Source organism: Neoarius graeffei, chromosome 4 (genome assembly GCF_027579695.1).
Source record: "Neoarius graeffei isolate fNeoGra1 chromosome 4, fNeoGra1.pri, whole genome shotgun sequence".
NCBI lineage: Eukaryota > Metazoa > Chordata > Actinopteri > Siluriformes > Ariidae > Neoarius > Neoarius graeffei.
The window spans coordinates 31,959,713-31,980,140 of NC_083572.1; the positions used below are offsets into that span (position 1 = coordinate 31,959,713).

At 41.5% G+C, this 20,428-nt stretch overlaps 1 protein-coding gene across 1 annotated transcript in view; it reads left to right on the plus strand.

Annotated features, from left to right (window-relative positions):
• Positions 1–20,428, plus strand: part of mmp24 (matrix metallopeptidase 24) — a 330,415-nt gene that overhangs the window by 127,737 nt on the left and 182,250 nt on the right. The window contains exon 3 of the mRNA XM_060919130.1: positions 15,828–15,935. Within this exon, the coding sequence (XP_060775113.1) occupies positions 15,828–15,935 (108 nt within the window). The remainder of the gene's footprint in view (positions 1–15,827; positions 15,936–20,428) is intronic.

Below are 20,428 nucleotides of genomic sequence, written 5' to 3' on the forward strand. Positions count from 1 at the left end.
GAGCGAGGCCTTCAGTTGCTTAGAAGTTATCCTGGGGTCCTTTGTGACCTCGCTGACTATTACACACACTGTGCTCTTGGAGTGATCTTTGTTGGTCGACTCCTCTTGGGGAGGGTAACAATGGAATTTCCTCCATTTGTACACAATCTGTCTGACTGTGGATTGGTGGAGTCCAAACTCTTTAGAGATGGTTTTGTAACCTTTTCCAGCCTGATGAGCATCAACAAGGCTTTTTCTGAGGTCCTCAGAAATCTTCTTTGTTCATGCCATGATACACTTCCACAAACGTGTTGTGAAGATCAGACTTTGATAGATTCCTCTTCTTTAAATAAAACAGGGTGCCCACTCGCACCCGATTGTCATCCCATTGATTGAAAACACCTGACTCTAATTTCACCTTAAAATTCACTGCTAATCCTAGAGGTTCACATACTTTTGCCACTCACAGATATGTAATATTGGATCACTTTCCTCAATAAATAAATGACCAAGTATAATATTTTTCTCATTTGTTTAACTGGGTTCTCTTTATCTGCGTTTAGGAATTGTGTGAAAATCTGATCGTTTTTATAACGTGTGTGTGTGTGTGTGTGTGTGTGTATATAATACACATGCGCACATACTCTACCAGTCAAAAGTTTGGACATTCATCTCATCTCATTATCTCTAGCCGCTTTATCCTTCTACAGGGTCGCAGGCAAGCTGGAGCCTATCCCAGCTGACTACGGGCGAAAGGCGGGGTACACCCTGGACAAGTCACCAGGTCATCACAGGGCTGACACATAGACAACCATTCACACTCACATTCATACCTACGGTCAATTTAGAGTCACCAGTTAACCTAACCTGCATGTCTTTGGACTGTGGGGGAAACCGGAGCACCCGGAGGAAACCCACGCGGACACGGGGAGAACATGCAAACTCCACACAGAAAGGCCCTCGCCGGCCCCGGGGATCGAACCCAGGACCTTCTTGCTGTGAGGCGACAGCGCTAACCACTACACCACCGTGCCGAGTTTGGACATTATTTTGACTATTTTAATTTTTCTTTATTTTGACTATTTGTTACATTATAGAAACAATACTGAAGACATCAAAACTGTGAAATAACACTGATCAAATTATGTGGTCAACAAAAGTGTTAAATGTTTCATATTTTAGATTATTCAAAGGAGCTACGGTTTACCTTGATGAAAGCTTTGCAGTTGTAGTAATCCATGTTAAGGCTCACTCACAACCCGCCGTACGTGCTACTACAGGCGGTCTACGGTAAAAAATTTGACAAAACTGTGCTTGAGACTTGCGCAACACTTGCATGTGTTCAGCGCCATAGAAGGTCGCAGACTAGCTGTGGAGACTTTTGGTCCTGCACATGCAAATTCTATGGGTCTTGTGAAAAATCAAGAATGCATACACTACGTATGGGACCCGTACTCCTTTTGTACGCCTGAACCAAGTCAGCAGCATGGCTAGTAGGGGCTTTTTGCGATGACCGTTAGACACGAGTGATGCACGGTCATTGTACGAGTGATGTGCCTCAGAAGTACTACACAAGTACTCCACACTTGCTATTTGTGCGGCCCACAAGACAGAAGTACATCTCACTTTCTTCCCCTATGTGTGGCGCACATGACCTGCACGTGACACGAGGGGCAAGACTCTGGGCATATATATTGGGGAGGAACCAAGGAACCGATCATGTAACGTGTAGCGTTGTAGAAGGGAAGAAGACCACCTCATTTGCTGTTTTTATTTGAGTATATGCTAATTTACCCTGCAAACGTCAAATAATAAAACATGAGTATAAGGGAATAACGCATTTTATTGCATAGTAAAAAATCCCAACTAAATAGCCCAACAGCTTGAGCACTGAAACACACTTTGACTGACTCCGAGCTACTGTCCTGCTCCTACTCCTGCTGAGTGGTGGGAGGGGGTGTCGGATATCCTTGTCCTCATCACTGAGCATGGCACAATGGCCTGACAGCGATGATGGGATTGCAATGTCCTCACTTCTGGGTGTCGTTAGCTGAAACGTACATGAAAATCAGCGTAGATAATATTAATTACATAAGCATATAGATACCGAAATGAATGTTTAAAGCATGTGTATTATAGTGCAAGAGGTTTAATTAGTATTTACCTGTGAAAATACCTCTGGCGGGGTGCTGTGCCTTCTGCCGGCTTGAAGGCATACTTCTCCCTGTCTGTGCAGGGCTTGCTGGTGCTGCTACCATCATCATCATCAAATTCTTTCTCCTCCTCCCCCTCTGCTGTTTCAGCCTGGGTTACTTAACTTTTGCTTGCTTCTTCTTGGGTCCCATTTTCTAAACTTTAAACTGAAAATTTTCAAATTTTTCACACAAAATATCCAATGTTCTTCAGTCAAAAGACAGATGCAGAATGCTGCAGACACACTGGTTTTATACCCACTCCTGGCTTGCGTCACACGCAAGTTATGAGTGATTGTCACGTGCGTCACACATGCTTCACAAGTGTGGCTCCTAGCGCAGGAAACTGGTAAAATTCTAGTCACATGCACTCCACACTCACTGAACACGCACTGATCACGTGTGTCAGACATGTGCTTTCCATGGGCTAACGGCGCAATTTTTCCCATGCCTCGAGGAAGTCAAGCGTGCAACCTGTACTTGACAAGTACTTTGCCCGTACTCCTCCCCCAAACTTTCCCCCGGGTTCACCCCGACCCTGCGGCACGGCTGTGAGCTACCAAACCCTGTGACCCGTGCAAAGCACTTACGGTGGGTTGAGAGTGTGGCATTATGTCAAAAACTGCTCAAGTAAATAGAAAGGACAGTCCTACATTACTTTAAGACATGAAGATCAGTCAGTCCAGAAAATTTGAACTTGGACTGTGTCTTCAAGTGCAGTTGCAAAAATCATTAAATCTTATGATCAGACTGGCATTTGTCAGTAACAATGCTGACATAACCAGGGGATGCCCCCAGATGCCTCCCAGGGGAGGTTCTCTGGGCATGCCCCACCTGGAGGAAACCCTGGGGCAGACCCAGGACATGTTGGAGAGATTACCTATCTTGGCTGGCCTGGGAACGCTTTAGTATTCCACCGGAAGAGCTGGTGGAGGTGGCCGGGGAGAGGGAAGTCTGGGCTGCTCTGCTTAGGCTGCTACTCCCACGACCCGGACCCGGATAAGTGGCAGAAAATGGATGGATGGATGGATGGATGTTCAACAGCTCCAAATGAGCTAGACAACCACTGTACGTACTCTACATACAGTTTTAAAGTGACTTATGGGCTTTGTTGTGCAACAGAGGGGAACATTTGTTGAACACAGTAATGAATTTTACATCAACAAATTGGTCATACCATGCTGCCTGCAAATGGATGCATCAAAAACAGAAAAGGGTATTCTCTCTGGCTGCATCATGGCTTGAAGAGGGCCCTGGCTCTAAAGTATCCATAAGGTACATAATTCAGAATGTCATATAATCGTACTAACACAATGTGTTGTGAGAACTATGTGTATGTATAACTAACATTTAGATGGAATGAGCTGCATGCTTGGTTAGTAACATCATAAAGGGAAACAAATATCTTAAAAGGGTGATCTTAGAAGTGGCAATAGCATTATTTCCTAATTTTAAGTCAAGCTATCTAACAATCTTTTTAGACCGTTTTGTCTATTTCATATGCTAGTTGTACATTTCATCATTGGAATGTCTATATGAACGTTGTCAGTTAAAATTGTACTTACTTGCTGTAGCTAGCTGCTCACATGATTAATGTAGCATAAATACTAAAAATCAGTGTGCATGAGCCTGAACCCCAAAGCCCTTTATTCACAGATTGCTCTGTAAATACACATGGATTAAAGTTTTCCGTCGCTACGACGGATTTCCGTCAACTGGGAGCGCTAAAGGTCAATAATGAGAGTGATGCAGATCCGAGGAAAAAAAAAAGGGGAGGGGGGGTAGGCCCATAGGTCTGACACCGATGTGATTTAGAACTTCACCAAGCTGCTGTGATTGCCTGTTGTTGAACCCTTTCTTGTGCTACACAGCAAATTCCTCAGTGTTGAATTAACACTTTCAGAGTTAATTTGGGTCCAATTGGACCTATATAAACACTCTGGGTGTTAATTCAACACTGGGGATTTTGCTGTGTATGTTTGAGTATATGTAAAGGAATAAGTTGTTGTGCTAGATAGGCTTAAATAAATAAATACAGCCTCCGCTGCTGTCTAGTCCCGGGGAGGCTCGGTGTAGGCAGCGAGCCGCGGTGCTCGGCTTGAGTTTCGTTTCTATCGGCGGCTCCGGCCCGACTTTGCACGCTCGTAACTCGGCCAGGGGAGGTCCCAGCCTCTCCAAACTTGGCAGCCAGAGACCTCTGCCCTCTCCCCAACGAACCAGTGCTGCCAGGGCGGGCCAGCCCCGCGCCTCGGGACGCAATTCACCCCGAGGCGAGCCGTGGCACTCCGCATCAGTTTCCTTTTAACGGCGGCTCCACTGATGAAACAATCTGGCTGTCCTACTACTAGGCAACTACTTGCCTACTACTAATACTAGGCCTATTGTAGTCGTAGTAGTAGTAATAATAATAATAATAATCATGATATTTGCCTATTGAAAGGCGATCAGGTGAAAAATCTGAACAGCCCTGTTGAAGCCGCAGCAAGATCTATGCTATTAAGCCTTTTGTAGGTTAAACAGGCTTCGGCAGACAACGTTCTGGAAAGGCTGTGTTTTTCTTTGGTTTGATGAGCCTACGATTTAATCTTTAAACATTATGGTTTCAGCAGTTCGCTTAAACATTGGAGGCTGCAGAGTCGGGCTGCAAGATTTCCTGACACTTGTTTAAGATGCCAAACTTCATAGTAAGGAGAAAATAATTCCACAGTATTTAGTGCCTCGTCAGTCTCAAAAATTAATAGTGAAGGACCAACGCGAATTAAGTGCCAAAAAAACATCTTGTAGGCCTATATTTTACATTTTCAAAAAAGTCCAGAATTGGAAGTCAGTCAGTGGAGTGTAATGAAGTGTCTCATTCACTAAGCACAAAAGGTCGGAAAACAGTGAAAGCGAATACTCCGAAGCTCAAAATTCAGGAAAGTGGCTCCAGTGTCGCAAGTGCACAAGAACAGTTATTTGAAAGTTAACCTAATGAATTTGTGCGTGCACGTGCAATTTCATGAAGAACCGGGACAATTGGCATTCGGTGAAAGATTCACACCTATGACTCATTATATTCGCACGCGCCCTCTCGCCCACTGTTGCTTCGTTTTCCCGATTTACACGCGTGTCTGAAGATGGAGTTTTCAGAAATCTCCACTCTGCCCCGAGTTTGCGAAAGTAGCTGTTTTCAGTGACTGAAACCTCCATATACAGTACCAGTCAAAAGTTTGGAAACACCTTGAAATTCAATGTTTTTATTTTAATTTTTTTTCCTACATTGTAAATGAATACTGAAGTCATCCAGACTATGCAGCAACACGTAAGGAATCATTTAGTAAACTTTAAAATGTTAATCAAACCAAAATATGTTTTAGATTTTAGATTCTTAAAGTAGACACCTTTTGCTTTGATTACAGCTTTGCACACTCTTGGCATTTTCTCAATCAGCTTCATGAGGTAATCACTCGAAATGGTTTTCCAACAGTCTTGAAGGAGTTCCCAGAGGTGCTGAGCACTCGTTGGCTGCTTTGCCTTCACTCTGTGGTCCAACTCATCCCAAACTTTTTCGGACTGACTGACCTTCATTTCTTAAAGTAATGATGGACTGTCGTTTTTCTTTACTTAGTTGAGTAGTTCTTGGCATAATATGGATTAGAACAGTACTCAAATTGGGCCATTCACTGTATACCAACTCTACCTCTTCACAACACAACTGATGGTCTCAAACACATTAAGAGGTCAAGAAATTCAAGAAATTAACTCTTGACAAGGCACAGCTGTAAACTGAAAGCCATTCCAGGTGACTACCTCGTAAAGCTGACTGAGAAAATGCCAAGATGTGCAAAGCTGTCATCTAAGCAAAAGGTGCCTACTTTGAAGAATCTAAAATATAAAACATATTCTGGTTTAATTAACAGTTTTTTTTGTTTACCAAATAATTCCATATATATTTCTTCATAATGTCAGTGACTTTAGTATTAATCTACAATTCAGAAAATTTTAAAATAATGAAAAACCACTGAATTAGAGGTGTTGCCAAACTTTTGACTGGTACTGTAGGTGTGAATGAGAGGTGCAACTGAATAAATAAATGTGTCTTTTTTTATCCGGCTACATGTAGGCTATCACTGCGCAAAGCCTCTAATGTTGAAATGGTAGTAATATTTGTTAAAATAATAGTAGGCTAATTTCCACATTAATTGGTAAAATGGCCCAAGGGATGTGATGGGGGGGATGGCCGTTTTATAAGGGGGATGATTTGAGATTTTTATTTCAAAAGGGGGATGCCATCCCCCCCTCAACTCGAGTACTGCGTATAAGGCCATATTTCACCTGACATAGGCTCTTCGATTTCCATCACTAGAGCGCATCAAATTACTTTCGGTTTTGCCAGCATGGACGCGCTTCTTTTAAATGAAGGCACAGATGTGTCAGACATCGACAAAATGGTAAAGAATAAGTGGAGATGGGCTTGGCGAAATGAAATGGGCGATAATGGCAAGCTCCTGCTGCTGTGCCAAGGAAAAAGAAACAAAAACAGGCATCAGTTGTTCCCAAACTAGATGTCTTTGGCTTCACTGCGAAGAAGCAGAAAAAGTGAACTTTCACTTTACTTTTCTTGTTTCCTGGCTTTATTTCAACAGATTTTCCTATTTTTCTTTCTGTTCCACTCTTTTGAAAGCATGGTTCAAGTTCGACTGCACTTGCACTTTTCTCTGAACCACTGTTGTGCATTACTAAAGTATTGTTGAAATAAATTTGCACTTTGTGCTGAAAACTTGATGTTTCATCATGAATAGCCAGTAATGACAATGGTAAAGTCTTGCCTTAGCTTTAGTCATTGTTAAAATTATGTAAATGTACTATAAGTGGGGCCGAGGGGATAATGGACAACACGGCGTTTAAAATTTGACGCATCGCTGACGTGGTAGGGGCCAACGACATGGAGCTTTTTTTTTTCAGTCAGATGACTTTTTTTTTTTGCTTTAATCCATGAACTACATTATCAACAAAATACTGCTCACCTCCTTCTGTTTCAACTGGGAGGGGGATTGAGTCAGGCTTTCCTATTCCTGAGGCTGCATCTGTCCATGTTGAGGGCAGATCTCATTCATGAACAAGCTAGTTATTAGCATGCATCTTAACCTAGCTGGCACACTCGCTGTATAATGGACCTACAAATTCAATGAGCTCTTTGCAGACCAAAATTACATTCATTACTCATCTCATTTTTAATGACAATAAAGGTAACCTATGAATTATTTAAGTAAAACAACACTGCATTGTAAATTAAGTTGTTAGCTTGATCATCCAAGCAGTGGTTATGCCACAAATCTTCTGTAGCATTAACATTAGCATGTTAGGTTAATAGCCACCAAAGTAAGGTCAGTGAATAAATGTATAGGCTACTTTTCTTCGGAAAAAACTGGGTGACTATTGGCCCTTTTTCTCTCTCTCAGTTTTCTGCCTTTTTTTACATTTTTGGTAACCCGACTTCTTGATGATGGTGTCAATCTACTGATGATTCACCATCAATTCTGCTTCTACTGTGCACAACGTTAGAGCTGGATTGGAAAGCAACAAACCTAACACGGTGTCACGCTCTGGCTCTGCCTACGCAAGACTGTACCATGTAATGAATATGGAGGGGGTGAAATATAAAGACTATCTATTCTAATAATTTTGCAAAAAACGGAAAACTAAACCAAAAGGTTGTTGTATTTGCTTAATATAAGAGACAAAATTATTAAAAATATTTTCATTAAATTAACTTACACATGGTAATAAGATTAATATTGTCCTCTGAGGCCCCTCTGTCAATTCTGGGCCCTAAGAATCATCCTAACTTCCCCCCCTAACGGTGCCCCTGTGGCACCTCGACAACCCTGCACTAGGAAAGAGAGGTTGACCAAGGAAGGAGGTTGTTCCCAGAGGGAGCTCCTTTGGGGGGGGGTCTGTCAGTAACAACGCTGAAAGCCCAAGTTCGGAGCAGCCTTCAAACATGGCCGCTCTGGACTACACTCCCCATGAATCACAGTGGCCCTCGTCACCAGAATATTAATTACATCACTTGTCACCAATTTACCTGCCTATTACCTCACTTACTTAAACCCTGTCCAAATAATCACTCACTGTGAAGTATCGTTCTGTGTCCCGTACCTGACTTTACTAAGCCGTTTGTCCTCTGACTGACTTCCTGTTAAGACCACTGTTTACATTAATTCCTGACCTTGTCTTCACTTCTGCTCTGCACTATGCTGTTTACTCATGATCGACCTCTTTCTGTTTCCTGACTATGATTCCTGTTCTGTGATTTGGATCTGTTTGCACTTTGCACTGCACCTGCTCTCCCCTGCAACTGCATCCATAAGCCTCAGAAAACACCAATTAACCCTCTGGGGTCTGAGGGTATTTCCTGGCACTCTAATGATTTTGGCATGCTCTGATTTTGTTGTCAGTTTCAACAAATCTAAGCAGTATTTTCAAAGTCATATCACTTTTTTTGTATCCAGCACAATTTCAGATACAATAACATCCGTATAGTATGTATGTCATGATTGTACTTAAAAAGAAAAATACAAGATAAATTAAGATGCGGCGGCACGGTGGTGTAGTGGTCAGCACTGTCGCCTCACAGCAAGAAGGTCCGGGTTCGAGCCCCGTGGCCGGCGAGGGCCTTTCTGTGCGGAGCTTGCATGTTCTCCCCGTGTCCGCGTGGGTTTCCTCCGGGTGCTCCGGTTTCCCCCACAGTCCAAAGACATGCAGGTTAGGTTAACTGGTGACTCTAAATTGACCGTAGGTGTGAATGTGAGTGTGAATGATTGTCTGTGTCTATGTGTCAGCCCTGTGATGACCTGGCGACTTGTCCAGGGTGTACCGTGCCTTTTGCCCGTAGTCAGCTGGGATAGGCTCCAGCTTGCCTGCGACCCTGTAGAACAGGATAAAGCGGCTACAGATAATGGATGGATGGATGGAAATTAAGATGCTGTAAAAAGCAGTTTTAGAACTGTGTTGGAATATATGAAAAAAAAAACATGACCTTATCCATTCTGTTGAACCGTTTTGGTCACTTGAGGTAATTCTGTTCAGTCTCAGGAATGTATCAAGCACAAAAAGTTAAATCTGCTCCATTGATTTGGACAATTAACTGGCCATCAAAAAAATATATGTCCTATTGTTTTGGGATAAAGGGTTGGCAGTGGGAGGGGTATTCAATGAGAAGTATAAAAAATTTTCCATTCATTCAATGAGGAGAGTGAAAACCCCTCCCACTGCCAATTCTTAATCCCATCAGATTAACTCTTAATCCCATTAGGTCAAGTCATAATGGGTAAGGTAATGTTTTTCACACATTCCAACACAATTCTAAAACTGCTTTTTCCAACAACTTCATTTATCTGGTATTTGACTTTATTTTGGTATTTGACTCTATTCAGTGTCTTGAAATTAACTCTTGCACTATTTTACTTAGTTCAGAGCAACAACCAACTCTGTTATTCTGTTACACAATTACTCTGTAATTTTGCTCCCACTCTAACTCCAAATTTTACTCTCTAAACTCAAAATCGAGCAAAATTAACTATTTTTGAGAAAAATAATTTTAACTCTGGAAAAAAATTCCTCAGTCATTTTTCCTGTGTATGCACTACAGCCCACACATCAACCGATCTGCTCATAATAAATAGAAGAAATATTTACCCTTACTCAAACTGATCTTTGGCTGGATCAAGTTGAAGTAAAAAAAAAAAAGGCACCGCTCATCATCAGTGTTGCAGTTCTCAAGATTGAACTGAATCGCTGTCCTGAAACATGAACTGAATCATGAATTGATTCACTGTCCTGAAATTGAATTGCTGTCCTGAATCATCCAAAGCGCATAAAATCTGCGTGCCATCTTGCAACACGTTTTACCTCCAAATAGCCTAAACTACATCTGATAGATTTTATCCTGTTTATGGTGGGTGTTCCTGAGAGAAACCAATCAAGTGAAAGAGATTATCACTCTGTTACCATATGAATAGTCTTTTATGAATGCATAAGTGTCAGTAATGCTGTCAAGAGCGCCAGTCCAAACCTAACTACAAACATGGCCGCTCAGAACTACAACACCCATGAACCACAGCAGCCTCTATCACCTGTTTATTAAATATGCCTGTCACTCATTTCCTGGTTCATCAGCCCCTGCTATATAAACACCTCTCCCACTTTCACTCAATGTGAAGTATTGTTCAGTATTCATTCCTATCATACCGAACCTTTATTTCTACTGCCTGATTTATTGTTTTCTCGACCCTCGCTCTCGTATCTTTCTCATTATTCTCTAGCCCTGTCTGCATTGCCCCATCTCCCGATCGATTGACCCTCGCCTGTCCCACGACCTTGATTCTAGTCTCACGTTTTGGCTTTGTTTCCAGTTTGCTTTCCCCTGCACATACATTCATAAGTGCCTGCACCCTGACAGTAAGTGGGCTCTCAGCATGCCGACTCCGGTGTGATTAAGGTGACAAGTTTTATGTTCCACCTAATTTAGGTAATTTAAAAACTATAATATTATTTGGCAGTGGGTACATAGGAAAGTGTAAAGTATAAAGTTTCTGTCAATATGTTTGTCATGCTTGTATGATGAAAAACTCAAACATATTTATCTCAATATATGACCTACTATACTCATTCTAAACCTGCCAAGCTTTGCTGGCAAAGCACTTGACCCCAAAGGGTTAACATCACCTCAAATTAGAGCCTACATGAAGGTTTTACAGAGTTCAAGTAGCAGATACATCTCAACGTCAACTGTTTGGAGGAGACTGTGTGAATCAGGCCTTCACAGTTGAATTACTGCAAAGAAACAACTACTGAAGGAGGCCAATAAGAAAAGAGAATTGCTTGGCTCAAGAAACACAAGGAATGGACATTAGACCAATGGAAATCTGTACTTTAGTCTGATGAGTCCAGAATCCAAGTGAAGAGTGTGTGTTGAGAAGGTGGATTGAGTATTTTGAGAAGCTGATGAATGAAGGAAATGAAAGAGGGAGAAGGTTGATTGAGGTGGAGATGGTGAATCAGGAAGTACAGCAGATTAGCAAGGAGGAAGTAAGGAGAGCTATGAAGAGAATGAAAAGTGGTAAGACAGCCCAGATGACCCTCGATTGGTGGAGGCATGGAGATGCTTAGGAGAGATGGTCATTGACTTTTTGATTAGACTGTTTAACAAGATATTGGAAAGCAAGAGGATGCCTGAGGAGTAGAGAAGCATACTTGTACCAATATTCAAGAACAAGGGCGATGTTCAGTGCTGCAGTAACTATAGAGCCTTAAAGTTGACCAGCCACAGCATGAAGTTATGGGAAAGAGTAGTGAAGCTAGGCAAAGAGGAGAAGTAGAGATATATGAGCAGCAGTATGGTTTCATGCCAGTTAAGTGTACTATAGATGCAATATTTGCTTTGAGAATGTTGATGGAAAAGTATAGAGAAGGCCAGAAGCAGCTGCATTGTGTGTTTGTGGATTTAGAGAATGCATATGACAGGGCACCGACAGAGAAGTTGTGGTACTGCATGAAGAAATCAGGAGTGGTGGAAAAGTCTGTGATGTTGGTGCAGGATATGTATGAGGACAGTGTAACAGTAGTGAGATGTGTAGTGGGAATGATGGAGGCATTTAAGGTGGATGTTTGATTGCACCAGGGCTTGGCCCTAAGCCCTTTCTTGTTTGCAATGGTAATGGACAGGTTGACAGATGACACCAGGCAAGAGGCCCCATGGACCCTGATGTTTGCAGATGATATTGTGATCTGTAGTGAGAACAGGGAGCAAGTCGAAAAAAACTTAGACATGGAGTTATCCATTAGAGAGAAGGGGAATGAAAGTCAGTAGGAGCAAGACGAAGTACATGTGCTTGAATGAGGGTGAGGACAGTGGAAAGGTACAGCTACAAGGAATAGAGGTGGTCAAAGCAGATGAGTTCAAATATCTAGGGTTAACTGTACAAAGCACTAGAGAGTGCAGAAGAGAAGTGAAGAGAGTGCAAGCAGGTTGAAATGGATGGAGGAGTGTGTCCGAAGTGATTTGTAACAGAAAGTTGCCAGCAAGAGTGAAAGGAAGAGTGTGGAAGACAATAATAAGACCAACTGTGCTGTATGGTTTGGAGATAGTGGCACTGACAAAAAGGCAAGAGGCTGAACTGGAGGTAGCATAGCTGAAGATGTTGAGATTTTCACTGAGAGTGACAAAGTTGGACAGGATTAGAAATAAGTATTTTAGAGGGACAAAACACGTAGGACAGCTTACAGACAAAGTGAGAGAGGTGAGATTGAGATGGTTTGGACATGTATAGAGGAGAGATCCAGTGTATATTAGGAAAAGAATGCTAGAGATGGAGTTGCCAGGTAGAAGACCTGAAAAGAGGAGAAGAGGAAGACCAAAGATGAGATTTATGGATGTGGTGAAGGAGGACATGAGGACGGTTGGTGCGACAGAAAAAGACACGGAGGACAGGAGGAGATGGAGGGACATTATCAGCTGTGGCGACCTCTAATGGGAACAGCCAAAATAAGTCATTGTCCAAATTTGAGATTTTTGGTTCCCACCACCATGTCCTTGTGAGACACAGAAAAGGGGAACGGATGTTACCTGCATGTCTGGTTCCCACTGTGAAGCATGAAGGAGGAGGTGTGATGGCATGGGGGTGCTTTGTTGGTGACATTATTGGCAATTTATTCAAAATTGAAGGCACACTCAACCAGCATCACTACCACAAAATTCTGCAGCGATATGTCATCCCATGTGGTTTGTGCTTAGTGTTTTGCGTCATTGGTTTTTCAACAGGAAAATGACCCAAAACACACCTCCCAGTCTATGTAAGGGCTAATTAGCCAAGGACAGTGAAGGAATGCTGCATCAGATAACCTGGCCTCCACAGTCACTCGACCTAAACCCAATTGAGATTTGTTTGAGATTTGAGTTAGTCTGCAGAGTGAAAGCAAAGCAGCCAACAAGTACTCAACATATGTGGAAACTCCTTCAAGGCTGTTGGAAAACCATTCTGGGTGAGTACCTCATGAAGCTGGTTGAGAGAATGCTAAGTGTGTGTGCAAAGTTGTCATCAAAGCAAAAGGTGGCTACTTTGAAGAATCTAAAATATTAAACGTTTTGCTTTGTACAGCGGCACGGTGGTGTAGTGGTTAGCGCTGTCGCCTCACAGCAAGAAGGTCCGGGTTCGAGCCCCGTGGCCGGCGAAGGCCTTTCTGTGTGGAGTTTGCATGTTCTCCCCGTGTCCGCGTGGGTTTCCTCCGAGTGCTCCGGTTTCCCCCACAGTCCAAAGACATGCAGGTTAGGCTAACTGGTGACTCTAAATTGACCGTAGGTGTGAATGTGAGTGTGAATGGTTGTCTGTGTCTATGTGTCAGCCCTGTGATGACCTGGCAACTTGTCCAGGGTGTACCCCGCCTTTCGCCCGTAGTCAGCTGGGATAGGCTCCAGCTTGCCTGCGACCCTGTAGAAGGATAAAGCGGCTAGAGATAATGAGATGAGACATAATTCCATATGTGTTATCTCATAGTTTTGGTGCCATCAGCATCATTCTACAATAATAATAAAAGCAAAGGAAAACCATTGAATTGGAAGGTTTGTCTAAACTTTTCAGTCAGAAATGACTCCATGCACTACCGCATCACAGGTGCTGACGACAGAGAGACAGTGTGTGTGTTGGAAATATGTACATTATATTATACACCAGTCAGCCATAACAGGATAGTGCCAGATGTGAATATTATTAATTATCTTGTGGGTTCCCTTTTGAGTCTGGTTCCTCTCGAGGTTTCTTCCTTATGTCATCTGAGGGAGTTTTTCCCTTGCCACCATCGCCACAGGCTTGCTCACTGGGGATAGATTAGGGATAAAATTAGCTCATGTTTTAAGTCATTCAAATTCTGTAAAGCTGCTTTGCGACAATGTTTATTGTTAAAAGCGCTATACAAATAAACTTGACTTGTTACAGTGGCACCTGTCATGGGTTGGGATGGATAAGGCAGCAAGTGAACAGTCAGTTCATGAAGTTGATGTATTGGAAGCAGGTAAAATTGGCAAGTGTAATCTGAGCAACTTTGACAAGGGCCAAATTATGATGGCTAGATGACTGGGTCAGAGCATCTCTAAAATGGCAGGTCTTGTGGGGTGTTTGCAGTATGCAGTGGTTAGTACCTAACAAAAGTGGTCCAAGGAAGGACAACTGGTGAACTGGCAGCAGGGTCATGGATGCCCAGGGCTCACTGATGCATGTGGGGAGCAAAAGCTAGCCAGTCTGGTCCAATCCGGTCCAATCTCACAAAAAAAAACTACTACAGCACAAACTGCTGAAATGTTGGCTATGATAGAAAGGTCTCAGAATACACAATGCATCACAGCTTACTGCAAGTGGGACTGCATAGCTGCAGAATGGACAGTGTGCCCATGCTGACTTCTGTTGACCAAAAGTGTCTACAATGGGCACCTGAGCATCAGAACTGGTCCATGGAGCAATGGAAGAAGGAGGTTTGGTCTAATGTATCATGTTTTTTTTTTTTTTACATTATATGCACGGCTCGGTGCATGTGTCATGCTTACCTGGAGAAGATATGGTGCTATGGGAAGAAGGCAAGCTGGCAGAAGCAGTGTGATTCTCTGGGCAATGTTTTGCCGTAAGCCTTGGGTCCTGGCATTCATGTTACGTATTTTGACACATTCCACCTACTTGAACATTGTTGCAGGCCAAATACACCCCTTCATGGCAATGGTATTCCCTAATGGTAGTGGCCTCTTTCAGCAGGATAATGCACCATGCTACACTGCAAAAATTGTGCAGGAATGGTTTGAAAAACATGACAAAGAGTTCAAGATGTTGACTTGTCAGCACATCCCACAGATGATCAATCAGATTCAGATCTGGGGGCCTGATCCATGGAGGTCCCACCTTGCAACTTGCAGGACTTAAAGGATCCCTTGCTAATGTCTTGGTACCAGATACCACAGCACACCTTCAAAGGTCTTGTGGAGTCATGTCTCAACAGGTCAGACCTGTTTTGGCGGCACAAGGGAGACCTACCCAATAATAGACATGTGGTTTTAAGGTTATGGCTGATCATTGAAGTCATTAAGTGTTATGTTCAGAATTGAGTTACATGTGTGTAGTGAGGAGTTAATATTAAAAAGTGCACATCAAAGAAAAAACACTAGCTGTTTCATTGGGTTTCATTTTCTATCCCCCAATCATTTTTGGTTTAAAGGAATGTGCTTGTGTTTCAAGGTGATGGTCTTAGATGCTATTGAAAAATAATTGCCATTAATGGTTTTATACAAGAAAAATCTGTCAGTCTCAGAAACATGAACAACATGCAGGTGATTTGCATAATCTAAATGGGGCCAATGAGGGCACTCTGGGACATCAGTGTCCTGCCACTCCAATGTCAACAAATCACGAGAGAGAGGCAGAGACAGCATCAAAATGCCTGAGTTTACAATAATGCTGTATGTCCATGAACTCCCAGATCTATATGCTATGTACATCCCTTTGGGTAATGTCACAAAATTTGCTACCTTCCAGCATTTCTTTAAGTAAAGCAAAATGTTGTAATTGAAAGCATTTGCATCTTTTTGCTGATTATAGAAGAAAGAAATTTATTGTTTGTCTGCTCATTGTTTAGGTGGATGAAGAAACCTCGGTGTGGGGTTCCTGATCACCCTCAACAGAGGAGAAATAAGCGTTATGCTCTCACTGGTCAAAAATGGAGGGACAAAAAAATCACATACAGGTACAAGTACCGTTTCATAGCAAGACATGTTAGATTTTTAGTTTTTCATTCATATAATAAAACGTCCATTATGCTCCCAAAGTTGATTATTTTTTTTATTTTAGAACAGCACATTCTGAAGTATTTTATTCCTCTTATGCCACTAAAATTTTCCACTGATTCAAAAGTAATTTTTTTATGTTAGTAAAAATCAACATATTTTCTATCTTAGTGGAGACTAAATTTCCCCCACAGTGATAGGAATATTTGACAGTTTTGGCCTAGTGGGGACATTTGGCTGGTCTCCACAAGTAAAATAGATTTTTAAATTTTTATTTATTTATTTATTTTTTACAAAACCGGCAGCTTTTATTAAAATTTTTTTAAAGAGAACCTCAAGGTTTCCTTTTAGTTATTAGGGTTAGATTTAGGTGCAAACATAGCATTAATTGGCTGCATTACATATGATATCCATGGAGGGTCCTCACAAGTATCATAAAGGTTACAATGCTGTAAAGCATTGCTTAGAAGCTTATACTACAGTAATTAACTCATTAGGTATTTATAATTATGCCTATTCATTTAATTAATATCTTTTTAATTCCAGTTTAATGGATTTGAGTTTGTTCGAGGAAACTGGCTTTGCATTTTTGCAAACAATTGTTCCTGCCATTTCAGTTGTGTAAAATTCAATAGTTCGAGGTAACCAGTGCTGAATATTTTAAAGGGATCCTCCAACAGATTTATTCTCAAACTTATTTTAAGTAAAAGTAGTTGCAGATTTCAAAAATCAAACTTTCATTTTCGGAGACCAAATAGTGTTTGAGAAAAATTAATTTTCTTTAAAATGTCAGCTGCGCTTCCTCTGGTGGTGATATATGTGATGACATCAGGTAGTGGTCACTGGGCGCAACTCAGCTGTTTATATTCTCTGTTTGCATTGTATTTTTGCTAGTTTTACAAGTATTTTACTGAATTTATCAGTTTTTAAGTAAGCATGCCTCATCGTGTAGGATATAAATGCCACAGTTGCGCTAAAAATAAAACACAAGCTGGAACTAGACTGCATTTCCGAAGATAAAATGCAAAGTCTGCTTGCTCAGCTGTAGCAGAGGGTCTCCGACAGAAACTACAACCCCGATTCCAAAAACGTTGGGACAAAGTACAAATTGTAAATAAAAACAGAATGCAATAATTTACAAATCTCAAAAACTGATATTGTATTCATAATAGAACATGGACAACATATCAAATGTCGAAAGTGAGACATTTTGAAATTTCATGCCAAATATTGGCTCATTTGAAATTTCATGACAGCAACACATCTCAAAAAAGTTGGGACAGGGGCAATAAGAGGCTGGAAAAGTTAAAGGTACAAAAAAGGAACAGCTGGAGGACCAAATTGCAACTCATTAGGTCAATTGGCAATAGGTCATTAACATGACTGGGTATAAAAAGAGCATATTGGAGTGGCAGTGGCTCTCAGAAGTAAAGATGGGGAAGAAGATCACCAATCCCCCTAATTCTGCGCTGACAAACAGTGGAGCAATATCAAAAAGGAGTTCGACAGTTTAAAATTGCAAAGTTTTTAAACATATCATCTACAGTGCATAATATCAAAAGATTCAGAGAATCTGGAAGAATCTCTGTGCGTAAGGGTCAAGGCTGGAAAACCATACTGGGTGCTCGTGATCTTCGGGCCCTTAGACGGCACTGCATCACATACAGGCATGCTTCTATATTGGAAATCACAAAATGGGCTCAGAAGTATTTCCAGAGAACATTATCTGTGAACACAATTCACCGTGCCATCTGCCGTTGCCAGCTAAAACTCTATAGTTCAAAGAAGAAGCCGTATCTAAACATGATCCAGAAGCTCAGACGTCTTCTCTGGGCCAAGGGTCATTTAAAATGGACTGTGGCAAAGTGGAAAACTGTTCTGTGGTCAGACGAATCAAAATTTGAAGTTCTTTATGGAAATCAGGGACGCCGTGTCATTCGGACTAAAGAGGAGAAGGACGACCCAAGTTGTTATCAGCGCTCAGTTCAGAAGCCTGCATCTCTGATGGTATGGGGTTGCATTAGTGTGTGTGGCATGGGCAGCTTACACATCTGGAAAGACACCATCAATGCTGAAAGGTATATCCAGGTTGTAGAGCAACATATGCTCCCATCCAGATGACGTCTCTTTCAGGGAAGACCTTGCATTTTCCAACATGACAATGCCAAACCACATACTGCATCAATTACAGCATCATGGCTGCGTAGAAGAAGGGTCCGTGTACTGAACTGGCCAGCCTGCAGTCCAGATCTTTCACCCATAGAAAACATTTGGGACATCATAAAATGGAAGATACGACAAAAAAGACCTAAGACAGTTGAGCAACTAGAATCCTACATTAGACAAGAATAGGTTAACATTCCTATCCCTAAACTTGAGCAACTTGTCTCCTCAGTCCCCAGACGTTTACAGACTGTTGCAAAGAGAAAAGGGGATGTCTCACAGTGGTAAACATGGCCTTGTCCCAACTTTGAGATGTGCTGTTGTCATGAAATTTAAAATCACCTAATTTTTCCTCTTTAAATGATACATTTTCTCAGTTTAAACATTTGATATGTCATCTATGTTCTATTCTGAATAAAATATGGAATTTTGAAACTTCCACATCATTGCATTCCATTTTTTATTTACAATTTGTACTTTGTCCCAACTTTTTTGGAATCGGGGTTGTAGATCAGACATGAAAGCTCACGCTGCAAAATCTTTTTTACATGATCTACAGAAAGTGTGCGTGTGGCAAAGTGTGTGTAGAATCTGTGTGTAGTGTGTGTAGCTGCGTGCTCTAAAATCTTGATTTAAAATGGCTCAATGCACAGCGCGTCATGACACTTCGTGGTCTAAAATCTTTTTTTTTTAATTAATGAATTTATTTATTTATTTATTTTTTAATATATATGATCTACATGGTTCTGGGTATTAACAGAGTGTGTGACATGCTTTAAAACAGAGATTTTAGAGCATGGAGTGCACAGCATGACATGACACTAAGGGTTTTTTTTTTCCCCAAAAACTCCATTCATTTGAATGGGGGGAAAAATGAATGGAAGTGAATGGGGGAAAGAAAGGAAAAGATGAGTGTGGGTCAGAAACGATTGCATGCATGTGTGTGGGGAGTTGGCCTGAGGTATCACATGAAGTTTGGTGGGTCTCCAGTGAAGCGTGTCTAAGCAGGATGGTTCAATTCATGAGCCCCATTCATTCTCTATGGGGAAAAATGACAGAAAAACAACAAGAACAAGAGAATAGGAGCATCTTTCCAAAAGCTGTTGTGGCAGAAAAGCGTAATAAGACTCGAGGCTGTTAGGAAGAAAGCAAACAGAAATATGAGTTTATTAATACCCTTGCAAGAGGGGTTTTCCGAAATGAAAACCCACACAGCATTTCACCCAGAGAAGCACCCTCTGAATTCGTACACCCTGTTTTATACAGCTTAGCATGAACTTGCATATCAGATGATCCCTTGTTTATCTCCTCTCACGGCGAAGGGCATCTCCTCTGCTAACTTTATCTCTTTTATGTACGCAAGCTTAAGATAAGCTTGTTGGAGAGATAACCTTGTAGGATATAACAGTGTGTAGGTGCATTTGGGTAATTGAGTGATCAATCTCATTAAATCTGAAGGTTAATAATTAAAATCATTAAATTGAATCAGTCTCATTGAATCATTTTCATTGAATCAGTCTCATATTATCATTAAATCAATCTCATTTATTAATACCATTAATTTTGGTGCTTAATAATAAATTACCAAACAGCTAAATTATGGTATATTCCAAATTATGATCACTTACCATATTCCATAAATCATATGTACCTTTGAATTCTTGGAGATTGGGGACTTCAAAGATATTGGAACACAAATAAACACACAGTTTCAATAATAAATGAATTTATTATAACAAAGATAAAAATGAATAATGGCAGTTGAAATATATACAAACAGTGAGATATCCTTGATGAGCGTGTGTGTGTGTGTGTGAGAGAGTGTGTGCATGTTGTGGTGAAGGCAAAAGATTAGCTTTGTGTGCTAATTAAGGTGTGTGTGTGTGTGTGTGTGTGTGTGTGAGAGAGAGAGAGAGAGAGAGAGAGACCTTGTGTGTGTGTGTGTGGTCTACACAAAAGAATTAGCTCTGGTAGCTAACTCCACGTGTGTTTGTGGGGGAGGAGTTGACCACGTGGTAAGGCCTATGGCCTAGCAAAAGAAAGAAGCTAGCGTGGGATGCTAATTGAGGTGTGTTTGGGAGGCCAGGTGAGGCCTGTGACCACGTGTTTGTGTGTGTCAGGCCTGGTGAGGCCTGGTGACCACGTGTTCGTGTAGGCCTAGATTAACCTCGTGTGGCTAAGCTAAGACAAAGGAATGCTAGCTAAGGTGCATTTGTGAGAGGCCACGTGTTTGTGTAGGCCTAGATTAGCCTTGTGTTTAGCTAAGGCAAAGGAAAGCTAGCTAAGGTGT